General features: G+C 61.6%; 1 protein-coding gene across 1 annotated transcript in view; it reads left to right on the top strand.

Annotated features, from left to right (window-relative positions):
- Nucleotides 1-27,635, top strand: part of DSCAML1 (DS cell adhesion molecule like 1) — a 320,664-nt gene that overhangs the window by 213,308 nt on the left and 79,721 nt on the right. The window contains exons 4-6 of the mRNA XM_081098463.1: nt 14,272-14,418; nt 23,397-23,675; nt 27,023-27,298. Coding sequence (XP_080954589.1) covers nt 14,272-14,418; nt 23,397-23,675; nt 27,023-27,298 — 702 coding nt within the window. The remainder of the gene's footprint in view (nt 1-14,271; nt 14,419-23,396; nt 23,676-27,022; nt 27,299-27,635) is intronic.

Below are 27,635 nucleotides of genomic sequence, written 5' to 3'. Positions count from 1 at the left end.
GACGTTGTGTGTGGCCCTCAGTCCCATGCGCTGGAGTATTTGTGGCTTCTATGCAGACGGGGATGGTCCTCTTGGATCCACAGAAGATGGGACAAGATGGACGAGAGTGAGGATCCTGCTTCCCTCTCAGGCATCTGTGGCTCAGACACTGGCAGGGCCAGCAGGGTGCTCCCAGCCGCCCGCTGGAGAGCTGGCTTTCAGGGAGCTTTTACCGCCGGCCTCCCCGTGCGGGGGGGTTGGGGGGACGGGGGGCGGGGGAGAACAGGCAAAGTCCCACTCCTTCAGCCCCTGCCAGTCACACGCCGCCCCTGGAACCGCAGGCTCTGTTACCACCGCTCCCCCCATCTCCTCCCTTCTCCAGAGCTAACCCCTCCGCCGCCCTCTCCCCCACCTCCGCTTCCCCTCTTGCTCCCTCCTCTCAAAGGCATAATGAGTTTGATAAGAAATTGTCTCCTTAACAGGATTAGCCATGGGAACCTCTCGTCCCCTCCCCTCATTCTGTAAGCTCCAGTCTCCTGTCCTGTAATTTTCTGCTGGTATCATAGGCACCAGACCACCCCGGGGACATTCCTTCCTACTTGTTCTTTGATCCTGTGCCTGCTGATATGCCAGGACGCCCACAGCTGCTGACCACCGAGGCCCTCACTGGCTGTCTCCTCCGGTGTCAGCCACGCCCTAATTTCCTGCGACTGTTACGCCCCCTCCCGTCCCTACACCTGCCCCTCTCAGCTTCCAGTCCAGGGCAGCAGCCACCTCTAACGTATTGACCAATGCGGCTGATCTACAGCTGGAGCTTAGGTAGCAGAAGGAGAAATGGATGCCCCAACCCCTTCCTTCTCTTTCCTTTCTACCCCTACACACCACACACGCGCGCACACACACACACACACACACACACACTCCTCAGAAGCTCCAGAGGGGAATGCAGGCTAGCCTGGCACAGGGGATAAGTGGGTAAGACCTAGGTTCCCTTCCTGGGCCTGTGACATAGACAACAACTTACCCAACCCTCTGAGCCTGTTTTCTCATCTGTACACTGGGGGTGACAGTACCCATCTGGCAAAGCTGTGGTAATGCACAGACTATAGTACAGACACATAGTAGGTCCTCTCTGCTTTTCCAAGACAGAATTTAGTGGGGATAGGGAATATTCATTCTTGGAATTTACCAAGAAATTCTTGTTTCAACCCTGAGTTATATCCCCTCATTCTTCCCTTGCGCAGACTCCCTCTGACCTTTGTCCTTCCAAATTTCTTTCTCTTCACACACTTTTTGGGGCTTATGTAGAGGAAATTTTATGGCCCCTTCAGCCCAAAGCCTTGTTTAAAAGAAAGCTCAGCTTTTAAGGTGAGCCCCAAAGAGGCAGAAGGAAAGGAGTGAGCCGCCTGTCCTAGGGCCCTACACCAGGGCCGAGGGCAGAGCAAAGCGTCTCCCCGAGCAGGAGGCTACATCCAGAATCGCGCTTGACCAGGCCAGGGGGTCCTGCCAGCAGTGGCCTGGACGCCAGGTCCTCGGGGCAGTGCCAGGGAGAAGGGAGACATGGGCACGGGGCCTGGAGGAGGGAAGCTGCCCAGGACACAGGTGGGAGCTGTGGAGTGGACAGGGGCGCCCAGCTACCTCGGCTTAACCTGGACAGGACTCTGGATCCATTGCGAGAAAGTGTGGGAGAGTAAGAGAAGGAAGCTGACTTCCCTCTGGTGATGAGCTCCAAATTCCACAGGCTGTGTGAGGGGAGCTGGCCCCACTCTGGGCGGGCGGGGGAGGGGGGGCAGCACTTGCTGAGGGGACGTGGCTCCAGACGCACCACTGTCACCACTCGGAATACAAACACACCGAGTGCAGCATAATCGGAGATGGGGCCTCCCTGGGCTGAGCCAGGGCGGGTCCTGTCCTGCCCTTCTCATTGAATGCTCGCCTTGCCTGGAGGGGGCCATTGTCCGCAGCTGTCAGTCATCACACCTGGGGCTTCTGGCCTGCACACTGGGGGGAGGGGGGGGAGGGGGGAGGGATGCTGAGGCCTCCGGCTCAAGGGCCTGTGGAGTAAGACCATCAGGCTCAAGTCCCACGTGTGCTGTTTTCCAGCGCCCTGACCTTGGGCAAGTCCCCGAACCCCCAGCCGGTTCCTCATCTGTGAGATGGGGTAACAGAGCCACCAAGGGAGACAAGCCTCCAGTACATTTTTAAATCAATGATAAAAGCAAGTGTATCGTGAAAGCAGGGTTAAGGGTCCAGATTCCACAAGCTGGGGGTGAAGAGAGGCCAGCCTGCTGGGCAGAGGGAGGGAGGAGGCTCCTGGAGAGGAGGGCAAGGGAAGGGAGGGGAGGGGAGGGGAGGGGCTAAGATTGCACAGAGCTGGGGGAGGGGAGTGCATGGGCCTGGGGCTGGGGCTGGGGCTGGGGCAGAGCAGTGTAGTCACATCATCTCGCTCAAGCAGCCTCGTGGGAGCGCCGATAGGCACAAGGGTGATGGCCTTCCCAGTGAGCTCCCTGCGGGCGTGGCCCATGTGCCGTCCAGTCCCTCTGACTGGCCCGTCAGTAACAGAGGTGGGTGTTCCGAGTGGAGCTGCCTCTGCTTCGTGAGCAGCCTCGGCGGGTTTTGCAGCTCTAAGAGGGGGAGTGGGGCTCAGAGAGTGTCCCTCGCGGCTCCTCAGCAGGTGAAGTGACAGCAGCGAGGGCTCCGTGTGTCAGCAGGCACTGCAGGCACCGGCCAGGGAGTGGCCTTGTGCGTCTGTGTGTTCAGGGTATTATCAGCTCGATTTTCAGATGAGGAACCTGGGTCAGAGCGGTCAGGTAGCCTGAGTCAAACTCTGACTTCAGGGCCCAAGTGCTCACCTGAGGGGGAAGGCTCAGCTTCCTCCATGTACCCCTCATCCTTCATCCACCAGCACTTCCTGAGCCCCCACAGCCGGGACTGTGCCCCAGACTAAGCCCAGAGCAGTGGGCAGGTGGACAGCCCGCCCGCCCGGAGACCACGTCTCACCCAGGGTCTGAGGGTCTGAGCCGTCGGCTGTGCTGGAGGCTGGGCGGCGAGGCAGGTGGGCCTGCGGCCGCTCCCGGCCTTGGGGGCTGTGGCCACCCGTCCAGGGAACAGCTTGTGGACCCTGGGGGCTGTGGCCACCCGTCCAGGGAACAGCTTGTGGACCCTGGGGGCTGTGGCCACCCGTCCAGGGAACAGCTTGTGGACCCTGAGGCCTCTGGGTGGGAAGGTGGCACATTAGAAGGCCAACAGGACAGAGGCGGGGCCTCCACGGCCACATCAGGTGCTTCGAGGGGGCGCAGCGCCTCGTCGCTTTCAGCCACACCCCCTCCTGGGACACTGTCATTTAAGAAGAGGAGCAGAAGGATGGGGCCAGGGGGAGGGCGGGCGGGAGGGCAGGCACCATGGACCCAGGGCCTTACCCGCACCGGGTATGGGTGTTCTGTCCAAGCAGCACTCTCATTCCTGTCTATACTCAGCCAGTGTCGCCAGAGGCACCACAGGAAGGAACGGGCTGAGAGACAACCGAGCGCCCCTGTGGCCGGCCTCTCCGGCGGCTCCCTGGGCAGTTACCACTTTACCGACACGGAGGCCGGGCTCAGGGGCTCCTCCCGGACGGCCTCCAGCCACACGCTGCAGACCGCAGCCTGGCCTCAGGGTCAGGGGTCATGGGGCTCAGAAGAGTGACATGTGGTGACTTTAAGGGACTTGCAGTCTTCTTGGGAATCTGAGAGGGAGTCACGTGGACCATGGACCGTGGACCGTGGACCGTGGACCGTGGACCGTGGACCATGCAGAAACAATCTAAATGTGAGCCTGAGGCCCTTCCAGTCCCCCAGGAGAAGCAGGGTCTGCCAGTCGGAGAAGGGGGGTCTGCGAGCTGGCTCTCAAAGGCCTTCCAGAGGACGCAGGCTGAGGGGCCCCCAGGAAGGAGCCTGAGGGGTGCAGGGCAGTAGGAAGCAGCAGAGCAAAAGCGCGCCTTTGGCCGAGGCAGCCCCGGCTTTGTGTTTGCGGCGAATTGCTCTGAGCTCTCTGATTCCCAGCTGCCTCCTTGTCAGGGGCAGGAAGGCCGTCCGCCCCCACCAGCCTGCAGCAGGCATGGGACAGGAAATCAGGGCAGAGGCCCCGGCCAGCCCAGCACCCATGCCGCTGCGCTGAGCCTTCGCACAGAGCGGGGCGGGCCCAGAGCAATGCCCGGACCCACACCGGGCTCACCGTCCAGGAGCCCGCCAGGCCTCTGGGACCCGGTACGGGCTTCATCATAGCTGTACGCCTCGTAGCTGTGCCACATGTGCACGGAGAGAGGACAGGAGACAGAGAGGGGGGGGGGGGCGGAGTGTGAGCTTTGGAAAGGAGATGGAAGGGGCCTGAGCAGCCGGAAGGCTTAGGGAGGGGGTAGGGGCCAGAGAGGGGCTGCTGGGCCAGGGAAGGGGAGGGCTTTGGGTCTTTGTCCTGAGAAAAACGGGAAGCCATAAGATGTGATGTAATCAATGTCCATTTCAGAGGATCTGCGGAGTGGGGAATGAATTAAATGAGGCTGCAGGTGGATACGGACGCCTCATAGGTAGGCCATTTACACAGGCCCTTTGTGGTTCGCCTGGGGAGCCCGGGGAGTCTGCCAGCTGGGGGATGGGGTACAGGGGGGCGGAGGCAGGGATCTTAGCAGGAAGTGGGATGGGCTCTGGGGTCAGCATGGCTCTCCTCCTCCTTGAGGTGGGCCTTGAGGAGTTGGGTCATTTAAGAAGAGGAGCAGAAGGATGGGGCCAGGCCTCAAGGCTGAGTGCGGGTGGGCGGGCGGGAGGGCAGGCACCATGGACCCAGGGCCTTGCCCGCACCGGGTATGGGTGTTCTGTCCAAGCCAGGCAGCTTCCCAAATCCTAATAACAGTGATTTCTATCGCACCCTGAGCATCTGACACATGAGCGAAGAGCTCTGAAGCCCCCAGCGGGCAGCATGGGGGAGGGGGCGGGGGAGGCTGGAGGTGCCGCCCCTGCTGGGCCCCGCACGTGCAGCGGTAGGACTGGGAGAGGCTATTTCCGTGCCCTGCTATTATGGCCTCTTGTTTTCATAGTTTGTTCAACAGACCTCTCTCCCCCTCCCCCTTGTCTGTCTTTTTTTCATCTTCCTCTCTCAGCAAATCCATTTAAATGCAATTCTATTCTTAAAGGGCCCCTCTCATGCATGTCTAATGACTGTCAGGGAAATGCTATTACAATGGGGCCGGGGAGGATCCGATCGGCAGTGTGTGTACAAGTCATTTGAAAGGGAGCTGGGAGCTCCCCGCTTTATTACAGCATAATTAGAAATAAAATCTTGTTGCACTAGGAGAATGAGGGATGTGTGCTAATCCCTGGGCAGAGAAGCAGCGATGTGTTTAGAGAAAAGGGGCTCAGGAGAGAGGGAACAAGCCGCTGTTTCTGCACCACGACCCCTGCGGGTTCTCCTCCCTGACACGTTCCAGCCTCACACCCCTGGGCCCCCCAGCTCCCGGGAACACTCCAGAAGCCCAGCTGACCCCTCCAGAGCCCAGCTGCCCGAAGCTGTCAGTCTGCAGGCACCTCAGCCAGCCTGGCTCCTCCCTGCCCTGCACCCCACACCCTCCCAGCTCCTCCCTGCCCTGTGCCCCGCATTCTCCCAGCTCCTCCCTGCCCTGTGCCCACACTCTCCCAGCTCCTCCCTGCCCTGTGCCCCACACCCTCCCAGCTCCTCCCTGCCCTGTGCCCCACACCCTCCCAGCTCCTCCCTGCCCTGTGCCCACACTCTCCCAGCTCCTCCCTGCCCTGTGCCCACACCCTCCCAGCTCCTCCCTGCCCTGTGCCCACACCCTCCCTCACTGCAGAGGCCAGCCTGCGGGGCAGTGGGAAGAGGTGTCAGCATGAGCAGAACCTGCACTTGGAGGCTAAAGCCCAGGTCAAGTTCTGAGCCCCCCTTACCAGAGTCATTCAGTCATCTAAGCACTAATTCATTGTCACTTACCAACTACTCACTGACCGCCCATCATGTGCCAGGCGCACGCAGAGAGGCGCGATGGCGGGCTCAGAGCCTCGGGGAGCCTCTGTAGGACCCTGCAGAGCACGGAGCACAGAGAAAGATGAGCCTGGCTGCTGTCTCCTAAAGGGCGGGCATGGGCATCACCCCAGGTTCCAGTCTTCTCCTTTGACCACTTGCCCTCACCTCCAGAGGTGGCTACTCCCCCAAGAAGCCCGGGAACACAGGTGGTACGCTGTGCCCATCAGCAGCCTGGCAGGCCAAGCCCCAGCCCAGCCTGGCATTGTGCTTGGAAGGTGAAGTTGGGACCATGGTGCTTCCCAGGCCCCTGGAGAACCCTGTGCAGAAAGCAGGCGTGCAGCTGCCGCCGGCCACATGGAGGGCGCCATGCTGTGGCGCTCTGTTCCCCTGAGGCCCAGCGCTAGCACTGCCCTCGCTCACCCCGCCAGCCAGGGACAGGGCACCGCTTCTGGTTCTGTGTGCCCCCAACCAGCTTCCGTAGCCGAGGCCCCCCTCCCATCCTGCTGTCTCCTTGGAGCCCAGATGGGTCGGCTCCGCCTGACTTCAGTTCCGCAGGGAAAGAGCAGTGAGTCAGGCAGAAGGCCTCTCCTGGCATGGGTGCTGCGGCCCAGACCAGCCCTGTGACCCTCTGCGCCTCGTGTCCTGAGGATCGCACACGGGGGGGGGGGGGGGGGGGGTGTTGCATTTGAGGGTTCGAGAGCGAGTGCAGATGGGGCCCTGCCTGGACGAAGGCCCACGCCCAGGGCTGGCTTCCTGCCCACCTGGTCCCTGAGCAGTGCCTTCCTCTGTGCCCAGCACTTACCCACTGCAGGTCTGGGTTCAGCCTCCCCGCCTCGCCCTCTGGGGGCGCAACCTCGTGTGCACCTGCTGACCTCAGGGCCAGCTCAGCTCTGTCCTCCCCGCTCCCACCTCAAAGGCTCACCTCAGGTCTTCCTTGGTTTGTTTTTAATCCTCACCCGAGGATGTTTTCCCACTGATTCTTAGGGAGAGTGGAAGGGAGAGGGGAAGACAGAGAGAAACATCGATGTGAGAGAAACACATCCATTGGTGGCCTCCTGCCCGAGCCCGAGGTACATGCCCTGGCTGGAATTGAACCCGGGACCCTTTGGTGCACAAGCTGATGCTCTATGCACTGGGCCAAACTGGCCAGGGCCTCACCCCAGGTCTTCAGAGCACAGGCCCAGCCCAGACTCTGAGCATCAGAGAGTCCCTGGGGCAAGCAGGCCTGAGCGAGGCGTGGTTTCCTGGGGCCACGTAATGAAATGCCAGGGTCTACCTGGCAGGGCCGCTACCTGGGTCACAAAATGCCAGGCCGGTGTCCTAGGCAACAGGCAGTTCTGGAGGCTGAGTCCACGGTGGGGGTGTTGGCAGGGTGCTTCTCCTGCCTCCTTGCCCAGCAGACGGCCCCTCCCACTGTCCTCACACGGTCTCCCCCTGTGCCCATGCCTCCTTGGGTCTCTTCCTCTCCCTATAAGAACGCAGGTCCTGGTGAATCAGGGCCTCGCCCTTATAACCTCATTTAATCTTAATTAGCCCGACTCCCAATACAGCCACCTTGGGGGTGACGGCTTTAGCATATGAATGGGGGGCGGGGACACAAGTCAGCCCTCAGCAGCTGAGGATGTAGGGCTTCCAGGCAGCCAGCGCCAGAGCTGGACGTGAACCCGAACTCCCAGCTCCCAGCTCCCACGTGTGTCCCGTCCACTGCACCGCAAATCTGGGCCGAGGCTTACAGTCCTGGGCCCAGAGTCCATGGGGAGAGAAGGACGCCCGGGCTTCCCTGGGCTTTTCAAACCCAGGCTGTCGGGTATCCCAGGCCCTCGGAGCCCCAGGAACACCAGGAAGGAAGGGAAGGCAGGTGCTCCCTGCCAGCTGCCCAGGTGCCGGGCCCCAGACAGGATCAATTCCTCCAGCCAGAGGTGTTGCTCAGCCAGCCCTGCCCCGCCCCGGGCTCCCAGGGCCTGGGAGGGAGAGAGAGCTGCCTGCTGGGGGCGGGGGGTGGGGGGCAGTCTGCTCCTTAGTCCCCTCTGCAGGCTCTGGGCTCAGGCTGACACGCTGTTTTTGTAAGTCTGTATTGGATAGAGCAGTAATGGTAACCGGTATTGATTGCAATTTCTCTTTTGGAATCGGGAGTTCCCTGGGGACCAGTCGGGGCGCTCGGAGGCTGGTCCTGAGGCTACCCCAGGAAACACACCTGTGACTGTGACAGGCTAAGTGTCTCTTCTCTTCCAAAAGGGACTGAGTGGCTTTTCTGCCCTGGCCCAAGCCTGGTCTCCAGGCAACGCTCTATCCATCCTCCCCCCTCCCCTCCTTGCTGGGGACCTGGGACCCGCTGGGGCCATGGGGGGAGAGGACGGGGGGGACCCGCTGGGGCCATGGGGGGAGAGGGCGGGGGACCCGCTGGGGCCATGGGGGGAGAGGGCGGGGGACCCGCTGGGGCCATGGGGGCAGAGGACGGGGACCCAGTGGGGCCATGGGGGGAGAGGGCGGGGACCCGCTGGGGCCATGGGGGGAGAGGACGGGGACCCAGTGGGGCCATGGGGGGAGAGGGCGGGGACCCAGTGGGGCCATGGGGGGAGAGGACGGGGACCCAGTGGGGCCATGGGGGGAGAGGGCGGGGACCCGCTGGGGCCATGGGGGGAGAGGACGGGGGACCCAGTGGGGCCATGGGGGGAGAGGACGGGGGACCCAGTGGGGCCATGGGGGGAGAGGACGGGGACCCAGTGGGGCCATGGGGGGAGAGGGCGGGGACCCAGTGGGGCCATGGGGGGAGAGGGCGGGGACCCGCTGGGGCCATGGGGGGAGAGGACGGGGGACCCAGTGGGGCCATGGGGGGAGAGGGCGGGGGACCCGCTGGGGCCATGGGGCGTGGGGGGCAGAGGACGGGGACCCGCTGGGGCCATGGGGGGAGAGGGCGGGGACCCGCTGGGGCCATGGGGGGAGAGGGCGGGGACCCGCTGGGGCCATGGGGGGAGAGGGCGGGGGACCCAGTGGGGCCATGGGGGCAGAGGACGGGGGACCCAGTGGGGCCATGGGGGCAGAGGACGGGGGACCCGCTGGGGCCATGGGGGGAGAGGACGGGGACCCGCTGGGGCCATGGGGGGAGAGGACGGGGGACCCAGTGGGGCCATGGGGGGAGAGGGCGGGGGACCCAGTGGGGCCATGGGGGGAGAGGACGGGGGACCCAGTGGGGCCATGGGGGGAGAGGGCGGGGGACCCGCTGGGGCCATGGGGGGAGAGGGCGGGGGACCCGCTGGGGCCATGGGGGCAGAGGACGGGGGACCCAGTGGGGCGTGGGGGGCAGAGGACGGGGACCCGCTGGGGCCATGGGGCGTGGGGGGCAGAGGACGGGGGACAGAGCTGGAGCTCTGGGTTAGGCAGCTCAGGGTCAAGACGTCTCTGTCCACAGCAGGCAGCGTGCCCCTGCCTCCACCGCACCACACGCCTCTGATCTGCAGGTCGCCCAGGGATTCAAATGAGATCCATCCTGGACCAGTGACCTCTGTCATCGGGTCCCCCCGAGGGAGGGACAAGAGAAGGCCAGGCTCAGGCACGCTGCAGAGGGCATGTGGTGTCCTCCGCCTGGGCCCGGCTGCCCTGGGTCTCTACGTGTTTGAGGGGCTCCTGGGAAGCGTGGGTTCAGCCGCAGTCCATGCTCCAGGTTGCCCTGCTCCTGTGGTCATCTGTGTTTGCTTCCCTTTTGCCGGCTCCAAACTGTCAGTCTTGCTTTAGTGTCCCAGCCTGGACTCAGCTGAGCAGGGGGACCAGGACAAGGATCAAAGCGGCCCAAGCATTGCAGTGTGACAGTGGTGGTTCGAGCAGGAGAGAGCCCTCAGGGTTGGGGTGCCACAGGCAGGACTCCAGGCTGGAGGCCCGGCTGCCTAACCCCATTGGAGCTGGCTCTGCTAGCCAGGTCCATTCACTCAGCACACGTTCGCTGAGCTTCTGTGTGCCAGCCGCGATGAGATACTAATGGAGGCCAGATACTATGCCTCCTGCTCTCCGTGAGAAACACCGAGTGCTCTGAAAACAAAAGTCACGGCAAGGACCTGGGCAAGGCTGTGGGGCACAGTCTAATTTTGATGGAGGGGTCAGGCCAGGAGCTGGCCTCTGAGCACAGACCTGAACGAGGCCAGGAGCGAGTCAAGGACAGAGCATCGCGGGCACAGAAAGACTCGTCACAAGCAAAGGCCTGGGTGGGGTGAGCACGCGCACGCTGACGTTAAACCACTGCCGTGGGTCGGCAAGGGGTCTTGCAGCTCTGCCATGTTTCGTTAGGAATCTATGAATTGCTGTGGGTGGGGGGAGGGCTTATAGATGATCTCATTTATTTCTCTCAATATGTAAGTCCTCCATGCCCAGTGTTTCCTCAGCCTCTACTCAAATACCCCCTGAAGACAGGAAACTTACTACCTCACAAAAGCACCCATTTCAATCCTTTATGGTTGTGGGCTCGATCCCCAGTAGGGAGCGTGCAGGAGGCAGCAGTCAATGATTCTGTCTCATGGTTGATGTTTCTATCTCTCTCTCCCTCTCCCTTCCTCTCTGAAATCAATAAAAATATATTTTTAAAAAATGGCCCCAGACACACATTTCTAAATGGCCTCCTGCTGAGGGGCTGGCACAGAGGCCTGGCTACCACACGCTTCTTCCTGCCGCTGGGCCAGCCTGCCCAGAGGAGGAGGAGCCAGGCTGTGGAATGGCGGCTCCCCCACCCTCCCAGGGTGGCTGGTCCCATGTGGGTGAGGAGTTTGGGCTGCCAGGCCACCAGGAAGCTTCGCCAGAGCCAGCCTGGGAGGCCGGCAATGTGAGGAGCCCTGGTCCTCGGACCCCTCACCGGCTTGGCTGGCCACTTCCCCCCTCTCACTATGCTGTTCCCTCCACAGGCCTCCGGCTCCCTCCTTCCCAGCAGGCCCATCACCAACTCTCCGCACACATGCAGGGTGAGGTTGCACACGGCCCCCCAGGGATCAACATCATACCCCGTTTTCTCCCCCTGCAGCTCCCAGCCGCCTTTGTTTCAGGAGGCAGGCGCTGTGTCTGGAAATGTTACTGCAATTAAATATGCACAAGCAGGGGGGAGGGGGAATGAGGACAATGAAGGATGTGAAACATCAGATGCAGCAGCTGCTTGTTACTATAGAAACCCCAGCTCCCTGCCACCATCACCACAGCACCCCTTCCTCACCTAAAATCCCAGGGGCCAGTCCTGGTCCTGGGGTCCTGGCTGTCCAGGGGGAGCACCTGTGGGCATCGTGGGGTCCTGGCTGTCCAGGGGGAGCACCTGTGGGCATCGTGGGGTCCTGGTTGTCCAGGGGGAGCACCTTTGGGCATTGTGGGGTCCTGGCTGTCCACAGGACCTGGCTGGACTCATAGGCTTGATTTGGAGTCTTTCCTGTTCTTCCTCACCCCCCCCCCTTGCCCCCCAGCCACAGCTCTAACCTGGTCCTGCTTGGCAGCAACCCCCCCCCCTCCAGTAGTTCCATGTCCCAGTCCAGTTACATAATAAAGGGCAGGAGAGCTTCCCCATTTGACTGGGGTGGGGGTCACAACATGGAGACAATGAGGGCACATCCGGAGTCTGGGGTGGGGAGCCGGGCTTTCTCGGCACTTCCTCTGGGTCCTCTCCAACGCGGGCAGCAGCGCTTGGCTTCCTCTGGCTTCTATTCCGTCTTTTACCCGCAGCCCTGAGTGGGGTCTGCACCATGGGGTCTGTGTTGGAGGGGGTGGGCCCACCAGCTCCACGTTCCAGGAGACTGGTAGGCTGCCAGGAAGCTGTGGTTCATGGGGAGCTGGGGGAGGGGTGTCCCAACATGGTGGCACTCAGCAGGGATCGTGTGACGTCCTGGGCCTGGGCGCACCGAGCCAGTGTCCAAGGGGGAGAGAGAAGTGGCCTCGCAGGGGCTCCCCGGGGCCGTGAGTTGACCGCAAGGAGAGCGTGAGGCAGAACTACAATGGTGCGGCCTCTCCCCGCCCGCCCGGCCCCAGCAAGTGCGTGAGGTCTGAGGCTGCGGGCCACCCTGCTGGCTCTACAGGCCCTGATCAGATGAGGCCGATTGTCAGATCCCCACTACTAGGCAACGTGCCAGGCACATAGTAGGTCTAGTTGTATACAAAGGTTAGTGAGTGGGAGGAAGGAAGGCAGGAAGAAAGGGAGGGAGGGAGGAGGGAGAGAGAATAAGAGGATTTGTAGATACACCAAAGTTTATTAAGAAGCAAGAGACCCACCAGAGTGCTGAAGCTATTTGAACCCATGTGAAACGAATAACTATTTAAAAATGAAATCCCAAGACAGCATAACCGGAAGGAGAATCAAAGGGCAGGATGGCTGCCTCCGGTGTGTGAGGGAGAGTGAGCAGCACAGGTGTAGGGGTCTGCAGGCTCCGTGGCAGAAGCAGCGCTCACGGAGGGAGCCACGGGGGAGCCACGTGAGGCCGACTGTGAGCAAGGAATGTCTGGCTGCAGGGCAGAGCCCTGGACTCTGGATGAGTCCCTGACAGGAGGTGAGCTCCCCAGCCTGGGAGACACTTATCAAAGATGTGGTCGCCGGCCGGCGTGGCGCAGGGGTTAAGCGTCGACCTATGAACCAGGAGGTCACGGTTCGATTCCAGGTCAGGGCACATGCCCTGGTTGTGAGCTCGATCCCCAGTGGGGGGCACGCAGCAGGCAGACGATCAATGATTCCCTCTCATCATTGATGTTTCCATCTCTCTCTCCCTCTCCCTTCCTCTCTGAAATCAATTAAAATATATTTAAACAAACAAACAAAAAAAGATGTGTTCAGACACTGCAGTGTTCAGCCTGCACCTGTACAGCCTCCTGCAGAAAGTGTCCCACCTCCAGATGCCGAGATCGTGAGCTCGAGCGTGGAGGGTGGGACACCACGAAATGTCCCTGTGAGGGTGAGCCGGTGTCAGCGCTCTTGTCATCGGCTGAGGGGGTCACGCGGCCCGCAATGGGGGTGCCGACCTCTACATAATAGGATGGGAAGGGCACGGAGCACCCAGCCTGCCTCCCCGTGAGGGCCTCCCTGGGTCAGCAGTCCTCCCCGCGCCAGCGTTACCCTCTCCCCCAGCTTCCTTCTCGGTCAGCATCACGGTCCTGATGCCAGGCCCTCCCCATGGAAGTGGCAGCCGGGGGTCTCCCCTGCCCACCTGGTGAAGAAGCGAGGCCCCCGAGAGCAGCAGAGTCAGTGGTCAGCCTCGGTCCCGCTGGGTCTGGGATGGGAGGACACGGACCTGAGCTGAGGGAGCCCAAAGCCAAATGCAAGCCCCTCCCCAACTCTCAGGTCCGCAGGCTCCCCTTTCAAAATCAGCCCCGACGCGCTCCAGTTCAGGTTTTGCCTGAGAACCCAGGACAAGAAAACCTGCTCCATTCGGAGTGGAAACAGCTGTCAGCATCCGCAGACTGGGTGCACGGCTGCCTGTCCTTCTGTCCTTCCGTCCTTCCGTCTTCCCGGCCACATCCTGACAGTCTGTGGAGGGGCAGGACAGGTGAGACGCGGCCTGGGCTCGGCCTTGCGGAGGGTGGTGACCAGGGACTGTGTGTTGAATGCTGGTGTGTAGCTGTACCCCAGGTCCCCGTTCCCAGGGTAGCTGAGCCCCAGTGTTTGCTTGTTGAGTGAATAAGTGATTAAAATTGCAAGAAGAGGGTTGAGGCCTGTGTTTAGTTCAATGCAGAGGGACAGCTGGGAGCCAGAAGGCCTGAGTCCCAGTCCACTTACTGGCTGTGTCCTGACAATGGAGAGGCATCTCTCACAGTTGTAAGAACAAAAGAGCAAAGCCTATGAAAGACCTTTGCACACTCTTGCAAAGAGGCAAGACAGATGAGGATCCTGTTCTCCAGGTGAGCACTTACTGTGTTCCAGACACTTGGTTATTTTTTTAATCCTTACAGCCACTGTTTGAAGTATTATTTGCAACTCTTTGTACAGATAAGGCTCAGAGAGGTTAAGTAATTTGCTCGAGGTCACACAGCCAATAGAAGGAAGAGTCAGATTGGAACCCAGATCTCCTCTGACTCTAAAGTCCCATGTCTTTCTGTAAAACCCTGAGGCGTTTCACTTAAAGGAACAATTACTGTGACTTCCGTGTGTTTGCACATAGAGACTCCTCATCTATTGGAGATGCTGCCCTGCCTTTGAGGCTGCACCAACCTCACCCCCTTCCCCTCCCCTTCCTCCCCCTGGGCAGTAGTCCTGGCCGGGAGAGGGCCAGCTGCTGCCGAGTTGCTTCAGTGGTTTGCCCAGATGGGGGAGTAAAGGACACGTCCTGCTTGTGTCTCCAGAAAACAGGTTTTTTATCACTTTCCACGGCGGGCTGTACATCTCCGACGTGCAGAAGGAGGACGCCCTCTCCACCTACCGTTGCATCACCAAGCACAAGTACAGCGGGGAGACCCGGCAGAGCAACGGGGCCCGCCTCTCTGTGACAGGTAGGCCGGGGGGGGGGGGTGCGGGGAGAGGAGGGAGGGCACCCCAGCCCAGCCCTGGGCCTGGGCATGTCCATGCCATGGACATGAGAGAGTCCACGCCATGGACATGAGACATGAGAGAGTCTCAGAGAAGGTTAAAGGACTGGTATGGAACCGCTGGGGCAAACCTTGCCCAGTTTGTTTTGGGGTGCCCTTCATATGAGGACGCAAAAAAGGAATTATTTAGAGGCATCTATACCTGAGGGAGGCCCACTCTCCTGAGGAACTGTGTCACTATTTATCAAACAATGAGCGTTACAAAAACGCCCCCGCCTCCTTCTTTGCCTTTGCTGCTAGGAAGCTCATAGATGAAATCTGATGCTCCACCATAATAATGATTACATTTGCTTTGATTTCATTAGATTAGGTTGGATTAGGGAGCTTTTTCATTTTCCTTCTATCTCTAAGTATTTCTTAAGATTTTATTTTATCTATTTACTAGAGACCCGGTGCACGAATTTGTGCACAAATGGGGTCCCTCAGCCTGACTGGCAATTGAGGCTGGTGATCAAGGGAGCAAGGGGCCACGGGAGGTTGGCTGGCTGCAGGAGGTTGGCTGTCGGAACACACTGACCACGAGGGGGCAGCTCCTGCATTGAGGGTCTGCCCCCTGGTGGTCAGTGCATGTCATAGCTACTGGTCGACTGGTCGTTCAGTTGTTCAGTCCTAATGGTCACTTAGGCTTATATATATATAAACTAGAGGCCTGGTGCACAAAAATTTGTGCACTGGGGGGGGGGGGGGGAGGTCCCTCAGCCTGGCCTGTGCCCTCTCACAGCCTGGACCCCCTCGGGGGATATCCACCTGCTGGCTTAGGCCCACTCCCTGGGGGATCGGGCCTAACCTGGCAGTCAGACATCCCTCTGGCAGCCCGGGAGCCCTCGGGGGATGTCCACTTGCCAGCAGGGAGCAGGCCTAAGCTGCAGTCAGACATCCTTAGCACTGCTGAGGAGGCAGGAGAGGCTCCCACCACCACCACTGTGCTGGCAGCCGTCAACCTGGCTTGTGGCTGAGCAGAGCTCCCCGTGTGGGAGCTCACTGACCACCAGGAGGCAGCTCCTGCATTGAGCGTCTGCCCTCTGGTGGTCAGTGTGTGTCATAGTGACCAGTCATTCCCAGTCGTTCTGCTGTTAGGGTCAATTTGCATATTACCCTTTTACTATATAGGATAGAGGCCTGGTGCATGGGTGGGGGCCAGCTGGTGTGCCCTGAAGGGTGTCCTGGATCAGGGTGGGGGTCCCACTGGGGTGTCTGGATAGCCTGGGTGAGGGGTTAAGGGCCTTTTTCAGGCTGGCCATGGCTGCGGGCTAGAAGCAAGTATCTGGGATTTATTTATCTTCTATAATTGAAACTTTGTAGCCTTGAGCGGAGCTGAGGGCCAGCAGGGCAGGCGGGAAACTTGGCTTTCTCCATCGCCAGGGTCAACCCAAGCCTCCTGCTCGCTCCAGCTCCGTGGCCGCCACCATCTTTGTGACAGAGTGAGGGAGTGATGGAGTGATTGTTAATTTGCATATTACTCTTTTATTAGATAGGATAAGTACATTTACATTTTTTGTGGTAGCCCACCTCACAGCATTTGAAAGTAGGCAGGAGATAGTTTGTAAACACAATATGTCTGCATTGGATAAAGGACTCCCCTGAAGTGCTGACTGCAGCTTAAGGAGGGTGGAGGCTAATATTCACTGAAGCCAGGTGCCAGCACTTCCCTCCTGTGCTGTCAGGCACGCCCTTGCCCATGAGGTGTGTGCTGCTCTTCCTATTTCAAAGGTGAGAAAAGCAGGGCTTAGGGGAGCCCAGCGCTTTACCAGGACTCGCTCTCTGACCCCAGCGTCCTCCAGCTGCTGACCCCCAGGGAAGAGCCAGAGGAGCCCCACACACACGCCCAGCCACTGAGCGAAGATGGGTGCAAGGAGCCCTGGGGGCCGGTTTTCGGGGACCTGCCCTCCCAGCTGCGGCCCCCAGTCGTGCTCCGCAGGGCCTTACAGTCCCTGGCACTTCCTGCCACCTGCAGGCCACTTGCTCTCACCTTCCCTGTGGCATCCTCTCCCAACCAGTTCATCTAAATGCTGGCCACAGCCTCGCCCCGTGGGTGTGACAACTTCCTAACCGTTGTGGCTGCAGTTCGAAACGTTCTGCTCTTGAAGCGATGGGATGGGAGCGGCCTTGGGAAGAAGGGTGGACTGATGGTCAGACTCCTGGCTTGGAGACTAGACCCCCCAAATCATGCCACCTCTCTGGGCCTCTGGAAGAGGAGCCGGACCGGTGACCGCTCCGATGCTGGCACCTCTGATGGGGTGTGGTTTGGGGAGGACTGTCTTGGCCAGCAGGTGGCTCTGCCAGGTTCCCCTCTCATTTGTAGGCAAGACCAAGGGGACAGGAGCCAGGAGGGCAAGGATCAGGCTCTCTGATGCCTCCTGTGCCTCCTGCACCTGGCCCTATGCCTGGCACATAGCAGGTGCTCAGGAAACAGTTGTGGAATGAACCAATGCCTAAGGGAGCTGTGCTTCATCGGGTGAGGAAGGGGGGCTGCACTACGCGGCTCCATCTTCGGGGCTGGACGTAGGGCTCAGCCACTTAATTCCCAAATGTGTCAGTGGTTCCATTCCAGGTCACAGGGACTTGTCTGTGCATGGTGCTTTGCTCTCACAGTGCAGGGCAGGCACGGACACCCCGCCTCCTGCAGGCCTGTGCCTTTCCCTGGCACAAATATTTAGCCCTCCATCCTGCTAACTTCACCTCCAGTTTGGAGGGGAATAACGAGACTCCCTCAGAAAAGACACTCGTTAAACTGGAGGGTATGCCAGCCCTTCTCCTTCTGCCTTTATGGCCCACCAGCTGTGAGAAGGAGAGAGTGGGCAGAGAATCAGACACACAGCCCACATGGAGAGACAGAAATAAGGACAGGAAGGCACCCAGACAAAGGGGAGAGGCTCAGGCTCAGGAGAGAGACATTCCTCAGCGTGGAAGGGACCTGCAAGGAGCAGCAGAGAGCAGAGGGAAGGGAGCGAGTGAGCCAGGGGAGCGCCCTGCTGTGATGGGATGGGATGCTACGAGGTGATCTGCAAGCTGCTTGTCTTGGCAAAAATGCAACTGATCTGGAGCAAGGCCATGGAGGGGGGAATGGGGTGGGAGTGCCTGTCAGGCCTCAGCCTCCATCCCCACTGCCCCCGACATTTCAGACCCACTTCCAGAGTTGAGGGTGGGGGTCAGTCCCAGGGACTGGGGGTTTCGGCTGAGATGTTTCATTCTGTGGCCAGAGCCCCATGAGCCCCTGGGGCTGTGGCTGGAAAGGCGTGGCCCTGCCCAGCCAGAAGCTCTGGGCCAGCAGCTGGACCAGGGATGAGGAGAGGTAGCGGGGTGTCTGGGCAGAGGCACCTGGTGGCCGAGGGGTCTGGCCCCAGCACACCCCCAAGGGATGGCTACCCCTCCTGCTCCCAGGCCTAAAGGCAGGAAGAACAGATGGGGCCGGTGTGCGGGGCCGAGCGCTGTGGGTGGGCATTGATAGGGCGAGGGCCACAGCCAAGTCAGAGTCCTTCATCCTCAGAGTGACTGATGGAGTGAGAGGGAGGGGAGGAGGGGAGCCAGGACATGCAGCAGCCACACTTCCGGCCTCGCCCCACTGCGCACCAGCTGTGCATCCAGCATCAGAGAAATGAGGTCTCCAAGCCTCCGCCACCTCCTCTGTCAGGTGGGCGTGACAAAATGTGCCCGCGAGGGGTCGTGAAAATTAAATAGGGTCCCGCTGCAGACAGCCTGGTGGGGTGCTTGGCACGGGCAGGCCCGGGGAGCGGCTGCTCTGTTGTAGCTGCTGTCGCTCTGTTGCTGCTGGTTCTTACTCCTACATTTCCCCAGCGTGGGGCGGGGGACCACTTCCATGTTTTGTATTTTTCCAAGAAGAGGGGGCAGTTGCAAGAACAGTGTGAGTCCCTAGAACACAGCCTGACACTAACCCCGTGCATCGGGCTTTCCTCCGGTTACAAGTGCTTTCGGGCACCCGCTCTGGACAAGGCGTGTCGTGGGCTTTTGCAAAAGAGGGACCCAGGGCCAGAGAGGCTGAGACCAGAACAAGCTCCCCAGGTCAGAGTCCAGGGCCAGGGCCGCAGCCGTGTCTGGGGCGTCCTCCGGGCAGCGCTGTTCAGCCTCCTGGGGTGTCCGGATGCCCCGCCCAGCCCGGCACCCAGGGTTTCTCGAGGCCCAGCCCCCCCTCCCCCCCCCCCCCCCGTTTCCCCATCACCCGTCTCCCCAGCCCCGCTCTGGCCCAGCAATACCGAGCCCCGGCTGCACACGCCACAGCGCATCCTCCGCTCCCGAGAAGGAAAGCGGTTTCTCTCGCTCAGAATCTAATTTCACGCCTGAGACTCGCTGATTAATCCCCTGCCCCTCCTCCGCGGCCTGTCAGCCCCTCCGCTTGTAAATTCCGCGTGTGCCACAGAATTTGTGTGTTTTGCATCAATTAAGTGTCACATTGAGTAATTCTTCCCTGGCACCGGGTTTGTTTATCCCAACCATTCCCTCAGGGGGCGGCGTTAGAGCCGCAGAAACTGGCAGGCAGGTAGGCCTGAGAGCAGTTGCCCTGCACGTCTGTCCACACGGTGGTACCACGTCTGCATGGCGGTGCCACATCCACACGGCGGGGGTGCCACGTCCATCGAGCTCTGGCACACACGTTGCCATGTTGCCTACAACAGCCTGAGGGGGCCGGAGGCAGCCCTCCCCCCCACCTCCCGTGCAGATGAGGAAGCGGGTGCTGAGGGACCGTGCGCGCCCAAGGGCACGGGTGACCTGGGACCCCGGTGTCTGCAGGGTCTCCTGTGTCCCAGCGGGGCTCATGCGAGAGCAGAGGGAGGTGGGAAGGGAGCAGAGCCTCTGGGAAGTCCTGCCCAGGAGGAGCATGTCCGCCCGGTCCCCTCCGGGGGAGTTGAGCTGGGGCGAGGGGACCGCCTGAGCCCAGGCGGCTCCAGGGGCTCCGTCGCCCTTGAGTGCGCTCAGCATTGGATGATCCACCTCCATCCCACTTGCTGAGCCAGGTGTGGGCGAACTTCGTTCTGCTCTGGGCTCTGCGGTCTGACCCTGGCAGGTCGCTGCCTCGCTCTGGTCTCAGGTCCTCATCCAGGGGAGCCCGCCAGGCCCCTGAGCCAGCGCTGCGGGTCCCTGAGCCAGGGAGGCTCTGCAGCGGGGGGACCTGCCCGCCCACGCTCCGTGCCCTGCTCATCCTCCTCAGACACCTGCTCGGTGCCAGGCCCAGAGACGCAGCGATGGGGCCACACTTCCCCGAGGTGCCTCAGTCCTCTGGGCGGTGATACAGGCCTGGTGCCCGCTGCTGCTGGCGAGGGCCCTGCGGATGGTGACAGTGACTTCTCCTGGGAGAGGTGGGTGGTGGGAGGGGGAACCTCCCTTTTCACATACTGTACACTCGCCCACACCTCCAGGGGTATATATTACACTTTCAAGTGTTTCTGTAAGAGGAGGAGATGGTTTAAAAATAAAATGAAGGAAAAAGGAAGCTCTGGGAGCCAAGCGAGAGTGGCCTGTCGGGGCGCCGGGGGGGCAGGTGGGGGGGGGGGGGCGCCGTCCCAAGGATGAGGAGGAGGAGCTGGCCCCGGAGGTGGGGACAGCGAGGACCTGCAGGCACAGTGGGAGTGCTGAGATGAGGTGGGAGTGCTGAGATGAGGTGGGAGCGCTGAGATGAGGTGGGAGGGCTGAGATGAGGTGGGAGCGCTGAGGTGAGGTGGGAGCGCTGAGATGAGGGTGGGAGCGCTGAGATGAGGTGGGAGGGCTGAGATGAGGTGGGAGCGCTGAGATGAGGTGGGAGCGGTGAGATGAGGTGGGAGCGCTGAGATGAGGTGGGAGCGCTGAGATGAGGTGGGAGCGGTGAGATGAGGGTGGGAACGCTGAGATGAGGTGGGAGCGCTGAGGTGAGGTGGGAGCGCTGAGATGAGGTGGGAGTGCTGAGATGAGGTGGGAGCGCTGAGATGAGGTGGGAGTGCTGAGATGAGGTGGGAGCGGTGAGATGAGGTGGGAGCGCTGAGGTGAGGTGGGAGCGCTGAGATGAGGTGGGAGCGCTGAGATGAGGTGGGAGCGCTGAGATGAGGTGGGAGTGCTGAGATGAGGTGGGAGCGGTGAGATGAGGTGGGAGCGCTGAGGTGAGGTGGGAGCGCTGAGATGAGGTGGGAGCGCTGAGATGAGGTGGGAGCTGTGAGATGAGGTGGGAGCGCTGAGATGAGGTGGGAGCGGTGAGATGAGGTGGGAGCGCTGAGATGAGGTGGGAGCGGTGAGATGAGGGTGGGAACGCTGAGATGAGGGTGGGAGCGCTGAGATGAGGGTGGGAGTGCTGAGATGAGGTGGGAGCGCTGAGATGAGGTGGGAGCGCTGAGATGAGGTGGGAGCGCTGATGAGGTGGGAGCGGTGAGATGAGGTGGGAGCGCTGAGATGAGGTGGGAGCGCTGAGATGAGGTGGGAGCGCTGAGATGAGTGTGGGAGCGCTGAGATGAGGTGGGAGCAGTGAGATGAGGTGGGAGCGCTGAGATGAGGTGGGAGCGGTGAGATGAGGTGGGAGCGCTGAGATGAGGTGGGAGAGCTGAGATGAGGTGGGAGCGCTGAGATGAGGTGGGAGCGGTGAGATGAGGTGGGAGCGGTGAGATGAGGTGGGAGCGCTGAGATGAGGTGGGAGAGCTGAGATGAGGTGGGAGCGGTGAGATGAGGTGGGAGCGCTGAGATGAGGTGGGAGCGCTGAGATGAGGTGGGAGGGCTGAGATGAGGTGGGAGCGGTGAGATGAGGTGGGAGCGGTGAGATGAGGTGGGAGCGCTGAGATGAGGTGGGAGCGGTGAGATGAGGTGGGAGCGCTGAGATGAGGTGGGAGCGCTGAGATGAGGTGGGAGGGCTGAGATGAGGTGGGAGCGGTGAGATGAGGTGGGAGCGGTGAGATGAGGTGGGAGCGCTGAGATGAGGTGGGAGCGCTGAGATGAGGTGGGAGCGCTGAGATGAGGTGGGAGCGCTGAGATGAGGTGGGAGCGCTGAGATGAGGTGGGAGCGCTGAGATGAGGTGGGAGCGCTGAGATGAGGTGGGAGCGCTGAGATGAGGTGGGAGGGCTGAGATGAGGTGGGAGCGGTGAGATGAGGTGGGAGCGGTGAGATGAGGTGGGAGCGCTGAGATGAGGTGGGAGCGGTGAGATGAGGTGGGAGCGCTGAGATGAGGTGGGAGCGCTGAGATGAGGTGGGAGGGCTGAGATGAGGTGGGAGCGGTGAGATGAGGTGGGAGCGGTGAGATGAGGTGGGAGCGCTGAGATGAGGTGGGAGCGCTGAGATGAGGTGGGAGCGCTGAGATGAGGTGGGAGGGCTGAGATGAGGTGGGAGCGGTGAGATGAGGTGGGAGCGGTGAGATGAGGTGGGAGCGCTGAGATGAGGTGGGAGCGCTGAAATGAGGTCGGAGCGGTGAGATGAGGTGGGAGCGCTGAGATGAGGTGGGAGCGGTGAGATGAGGTGGGAGCGCTGAAATGAGGTCGGAGCGGTGAGATGAGGTGGGAGCGCTGAGATGAGGTGGGAGGGCTGAGATGAGGTGGGAGCGGTGAGATGAGGTGGGAGCGGTGAGATGAGGTGGGAGCGGTGAGATGAGGTGGGAGCGCTGAGATGAGGTGGGAGTGGTGAGATGAGGTGGGAGCGCTGAGATGAGGTGGGAGCGCTGAGATGAGGTGGGAGCGGTGAGATGAGGTGGGAGCGCTGAGATGAGGTGGGAGCGGTGAGATGAGGTGGGAGTGCTGAGATGAGGTGGGAGCGCTGAGATGAGGTGGGAGCGGTGAGATGAGGTGGGAGCGGTGAGATGAGGTGGGAGCGGTGAGATGAGGTGGGAGCGCTGAGATGAGGTGGGAGTGGTGAGATGAGGTGGGAGCGCTGAGATGAGGTGGGAGCGCTGAGATGAGGTGGGAGCGGTGAGATGAGGTGGGAGCGCTGAGATGAGGTGGGAGCGCTGAGATGAGGTGGGAGTGCTGAGATGAGGTGGGAGCGCTGAGATGAGGTGGGAGCGCTGAGATGAGGTGGGAGCGCTGAGATGAGGTGGGAGCGGTGTAGAGGCCAGGCCAGGAGGGCGGTGGGAGCTAATCATGGGGCCTTGGAGCTCGGGCAGGAGTGCGTTGTGTCCTGTGATGCAGTGGAGCCTGAGGAGCTGTCACAGCAGGGAGGCCCCAGGGGAAGGAGCCCAGGAGGCCTGGCAGGGTGAGCGCCAGCCTGAGCGAGCAGCGGGCACCACTCGGAAGTGGCACGGCCGTCACGCACGGACCTGCCTGCTCAGGTTTTGGGCCTCGGAGCCCAGGGCTCGGGTCCTGCACCACTGCCTTCTCTTGGTTTGAAAAAGCAAACAGTGGGTAATTGTTGGGGGCAAAGAGGCTGTTTGCAGAAGGCTTAGCTTCCAAGCCCTTCTGGGTGCTGGGGAAGTGCACTATCTGCCGGACTGCTGGTGGGGTGATGGGACAGGGCAGGCGATTGTCCCCCATCCTGAGCGGCACCCACAGGCCAGGCTGAGGCCCAGACCAAGCCTTCCCCATCAGCGCCAGCCCCAGACATCACAACGCTCATGTCACAGGGACTCGCTGCTCCCGAGGCTGGCCAGCCTGCGGGGCTGTGGTGTAGGGAGCTGTGCACTCTCCTCTGCACCTCAGGCTCTTCCCTTTCCCGTCGTTGTCTGTCTGTCCTTCTAGCTGCGTCAGCCTGTATTTCCCCAGCCCCTGCTCCCGGCCAGGGGTCTCAGGGCCTCCGTCCAGCAGGAGCGGGAGAGTTTGGGCCAGTGTCTGGCTCAGGGAGACACCGAGAACCCTCGCACACTGGGTGTTGCTCCTCTGGGCACCAGGGGGCAGCAGGACCTGCTCCGCGTGCTGCCTCCCCTCCCCCAGCCCCACGGCACCGAGCCCAGGGCCAGCCGGGGCCACCCAGACACTCTGCCTTCCAGACCCTGCCGAGTCCGTCCCCGCCATCCTGGACAGCTTCCACTCCCAGGAGGTGTGGGCCGGCCACACCGTGGAGCTCCCCTGCACCGCCTCCGGCTACCCCACGCCCGCCATCCGCTGGCTCAAGGATGGCAGGCCCCTCCCGCCCGACAACCGCTGGACCAACCACATCACAGGGCTGACCATCAGCGACCTGCGGACCGAGGACAGCGGCACCTACATCTGTGAGGTCACCAACACCTTCGGCTCAGCCGAGGCCACAGGCACCCTCACGGTCATAGGTGAGTGGGGAGGCTGCTCTTCCAGCCCTGTCCTTGACAGTGGCCTTTAAGGGCACGAAGAGGGGAGGGGAGGGGCCTGGGGGCAGCTGCGCCTGCCTCTGGGCCGCCCTGGGGAGTGTCTCCTGGTTGGGAAAGGCAAAGCAGACCTGCCTCTGGCTCCAGCATGATGGGCAGGTCACACCCCGGGACCACAGCCTCGGTGCCCTCGTCTGTGAACGGGATCGTGATCCCTGGCTTCCTACCTCCCAGAGGTCACAAGGTCAGGTGGGCCAAGAGGGTGATGGGGACAAGCTTGCAGGGTTTCCGGCTTGTGGAAGGAGACGGTGTCTGTACGAAGGGAAACCAGCGGACGTTGCTGCATTAAAGAGAACATAACTGTCCCATCAGGCACTGGAGGAAACAGCCCAGGCGTCCTTCGGGGGTGGTCCTTCCTCTTCCTGCCCAGCTCAGGGCCCCAGGGGAGCAGAGAGGCCCTGGGTGCAGAGGGGAGGAGAGGCAGAGGGCTGATGCCAGGGGAGACCCCTGGAGCAGGATTGGTGAGGCCCAGGGCATCCTCTGCACCACCCCTCTCTCCCCCGCCGGCGGCCCGGCCTCCGACTGCCCTCTGTAAGTGAAGAGGCCCTCCTAGCTCTGGCACCAAGTCCGACTCTGAGTGCCTGCTCTCTGGGCTGCAGGGAGCTGCTGGCAGTAGTGGGGCCGGGATTCGGAGACACTCGGGTGTCTCACTCCCATGGGGCAGCAGTGGCCGGAGTCCTGAACATGGTACCTGATGGCAGCAAGACGGTCACTCGACCTGGGGGGCGTGGAGGCCCCCTCACCACCCCCTCACCACCCACCCCACCACCCCCTTCACCAGGGCTCAGGAGCACAGAGCTGCAGGTCATGCAGGCCCTTGGGGGGACGAGAGAGCCCAATCCCCCCGGGCCGGCCTCTGGGGCCGGGGCCGCATTCAGCCAGATAGGGCCCAGCCTCCTCCGCACAGCCCAGGGCCCGACAGTTCCATGTGTTGATCTGCTCTGCTGAGGGGTCCCTCCGACTGGAGCTCACGGAGACCCTGAAAGAGCGGGAGGAGCCCCAGGACACGTTCTGGGAGTGACCGTGAGACCCCCAGGGTGAGAGTGCCGGGAGCCCCAGGGACTGGCTTTCCTCCGACACACAGGCCGGGAGCAGAGAGGCCGACAGAGGGACCAGGGTGCCCCCCACTTCCCGCATTGAGCACTGTCCAAGTTACCTTCCCCTCCCCACTCTCCTGCTGCACACACATTCACGCTCACACTCACACTCACATTCACACTCATACCCGGTCTCAGGGAACAGGTCGGGACATAACCCCGAATCCTTGGAAAATGAGCAAACCTGACCAGGTAATCTGGTGTCCACAGCACGTACAGGCAAGCAGGCACTCACACACACACACACACACACACACACACACACGCACACACACACACACACTACCCTGCACACGCGTGCACATGTGCAGGGTGCACACACATCCCTCTGCTGTGCATGCTCACATCCTGGCACAAGCACAGATGCACAGTAAGTCACTGCCCACAGTGGCGGGCGCCCAGCCCTGTGTGCCCACGCACAGCTGTTCTCCTCAGACCCTCCGCTCCCACCCTCCCCCACACCCAGGCTGGAGACCTGGACTCAAAGGGAAGCGACATGGCTTCTCTCTGTCTTCTGTCTTCTCCGAGAGCCCCTCCCAGCCAGGGTCACGGAGGGGAAAGCAGTGCTTTTCCTGCTCTTCCCCCAGTTCTGCAACCAGCCCCCCACCCCATGCTGCCTCCACGCCCAGCAGGGCAGCAAGGAGAGTGTGGCTGGCAGGGCCGGGAGGCTTGGCGGGCGAGAAGGGGCTGCCTGTCTCTCTGGACCCTGGCACTTCCTGGGCACAGACAGAGGCTGGGAGCCAGGAGGGAGAGCTGGCATGAGCGGGCCGAGGCTGGCTGCACTCACCAGACGGACCTGTGTCTCGCCTCCTGTCAGCCGCCTCCCTGGAGGGGTCTCAGCCTCCTTGCTAGGCCCTCAGGGCCATGGAGATCAGGGAGAGAGCCACCTGGGGCTGGGAACCAGGTGGCCAGTGCGACCATTGATAGACAGGACTCAGGGAGCAGTATGGATAGAAAGCTAGAGAGGTCAGGGTTCAAGGTCAGAGGTCTGGTCACCTCAGCTGCAGGCTCTATCCCCTGCCCCAGTGAGGGATCCTCCCGCCCTCAGGTGACTCACAGGCTAGAGCAGCGGTTCTCAACCTGTGGGCCGCGACCCCTTTGGGGGTCGAACGACCCTTTCACAGGGGTCGCCTAAGACCATCGGAAAACACATACATAATTACATATTGTTTTTGTGATTAATCACTATGCTTTAATTATGTTCAATTTGTAACAATGAAATTGGGGGTCACCACAACATGAGGAGCTGTATTAAAGGGTCGCGGCGTTAGGAAGGTTGAGAACCACTGATCTAGAGGGAGAGAGAGACACAAAGAGGTGATAAAGACCACGCGCTTAGCTTGGTGTTAGTGCAGCCAGGGAGGCCTGAAGCGGGACCCTGGACCCAGCCTGCGGGGCGGGCGGGGGGGGACGGGGGGGCAGGCTTCCTGGAAGAGATGACCCCTGAGCTCGGGGTGGAGGATAAGAAGGAACTAGGTAAAGGGGTGACGACACTCCAGGCAGGGCCTAGGGCAGGAGTAGCCCATGGGGTGCAGGACCTGTGGGCAGGCTGCCTCTCAGAGGCTGCTCCTGAGATGAGGGGCAGGTCCCATAGGGCCTGGTGCCCTTGAACGCCCCCGGAGCTGCTGGGCTGTGGAAGTTCTGAGCTGGGCAGTGGCAGGCGGCAGCACGGGGCCAGATGGGGGGACACGGGAGACAGGAGACGGGAGACGGGAGGCAGGGATGCGCAGACTGCCGGGGGCAGGCCAGAGCTGGTGGCCTGGGGCGTATCAAAGAAGGCGGACCCGCAGAAGGCAGGATTGGTTCTGTGTGGTGAGAGGTGAGTGGTGGGTCCAGGTGCTCCCTGGCGTCTGGGGTGGGTGACAGCAGGATGATGAGCCGGTCAGGGCCCCATCCAACTCAGGGGCTGCAGGGAGCACCACAGCCCCACGAGCAAAGGACCCCCAGAAAGCACACCCCCTCAGAACAACAGGTGCAGAGACCTCTCTTGGCCTGACTGCCATTTGGCAGATGAGTAAGGTGAGGCCCAGAGAGGGGGGTTCACCAGTCCCAGCCCCTCCGCCCAGGGCTCTGGCACCAGGGCCTCTGGTGATCACGGTGCACCCGCAGCCACGCTCACCCACGCTGAGCCCCGTTCTCCCCCGTTTGCCCCCCTCTCTCCCCGGCCTGGCCCAGACCCCCTCCATGTGACCCTGACACCAAAGAAGTTGAAGACCGGCATTGGCAGCACCGTCATCCTCTCCTGCGCGCCAATGGGCTCCCCCGAGTACACCATCCGCTGGTACCGCAACACCGAGCCGGTGCTGCCCGATGAGGCCGTCTCCATCCGCGGGCTCAGCAACGAGACGCTGCTCATCGCCTCGGCCCAGAAGAGCCACTCGGGGGCCTACCAGTGCTTCGCCACCCGCAAGGCCCAGACCGCCCAGGACTTCGCCATCGTGGTGCTGGAGGGTGAGCGGGGCAGCCCTTTCGGAGGGTGGTTTCGGGACTCCCAAAGCCCTGCCTGCCTGGATGGGAGGCATGTACCAGCTCTTCTTGTGCCCCGGGCAGATGCCTGTCTTAGGTAATCCTCCCGGGGCGCTGGGGAAGATACTGTTCTAATGGTGCCATCTTGCAGTTGAGGAAATTGAGGTTTCGGCCACTTGCCCAAGGTGAAGTGCCGGCAGCTTAGAGCAGCGGCACGGACAGCGAGGCCGGTGGGAAGGGCAGGGAGTAGAGCGGGGGGACACCCAGAAGTGAGGGCACAGGAAAGAGGCAGAGGAGAGCAGGCAGTGACCCAGCGGGCGCC

Source organism: Myotis nattereri (assembly GCF_964212035.1).
Source record: "Myotis nattereri genome assembly, chromosome: 9".
Taxonomy (NCBI): Eukaryota; Metazoa; Chordata; class Mammalia; order Chiroptera; family Vespertilionidae; genus Myotis; species Myotis nattereri.
Note: the sequence above shows the minus strand (reverse complement) of the source record. Positions and strands in the feature narration are given on the sequence as shown.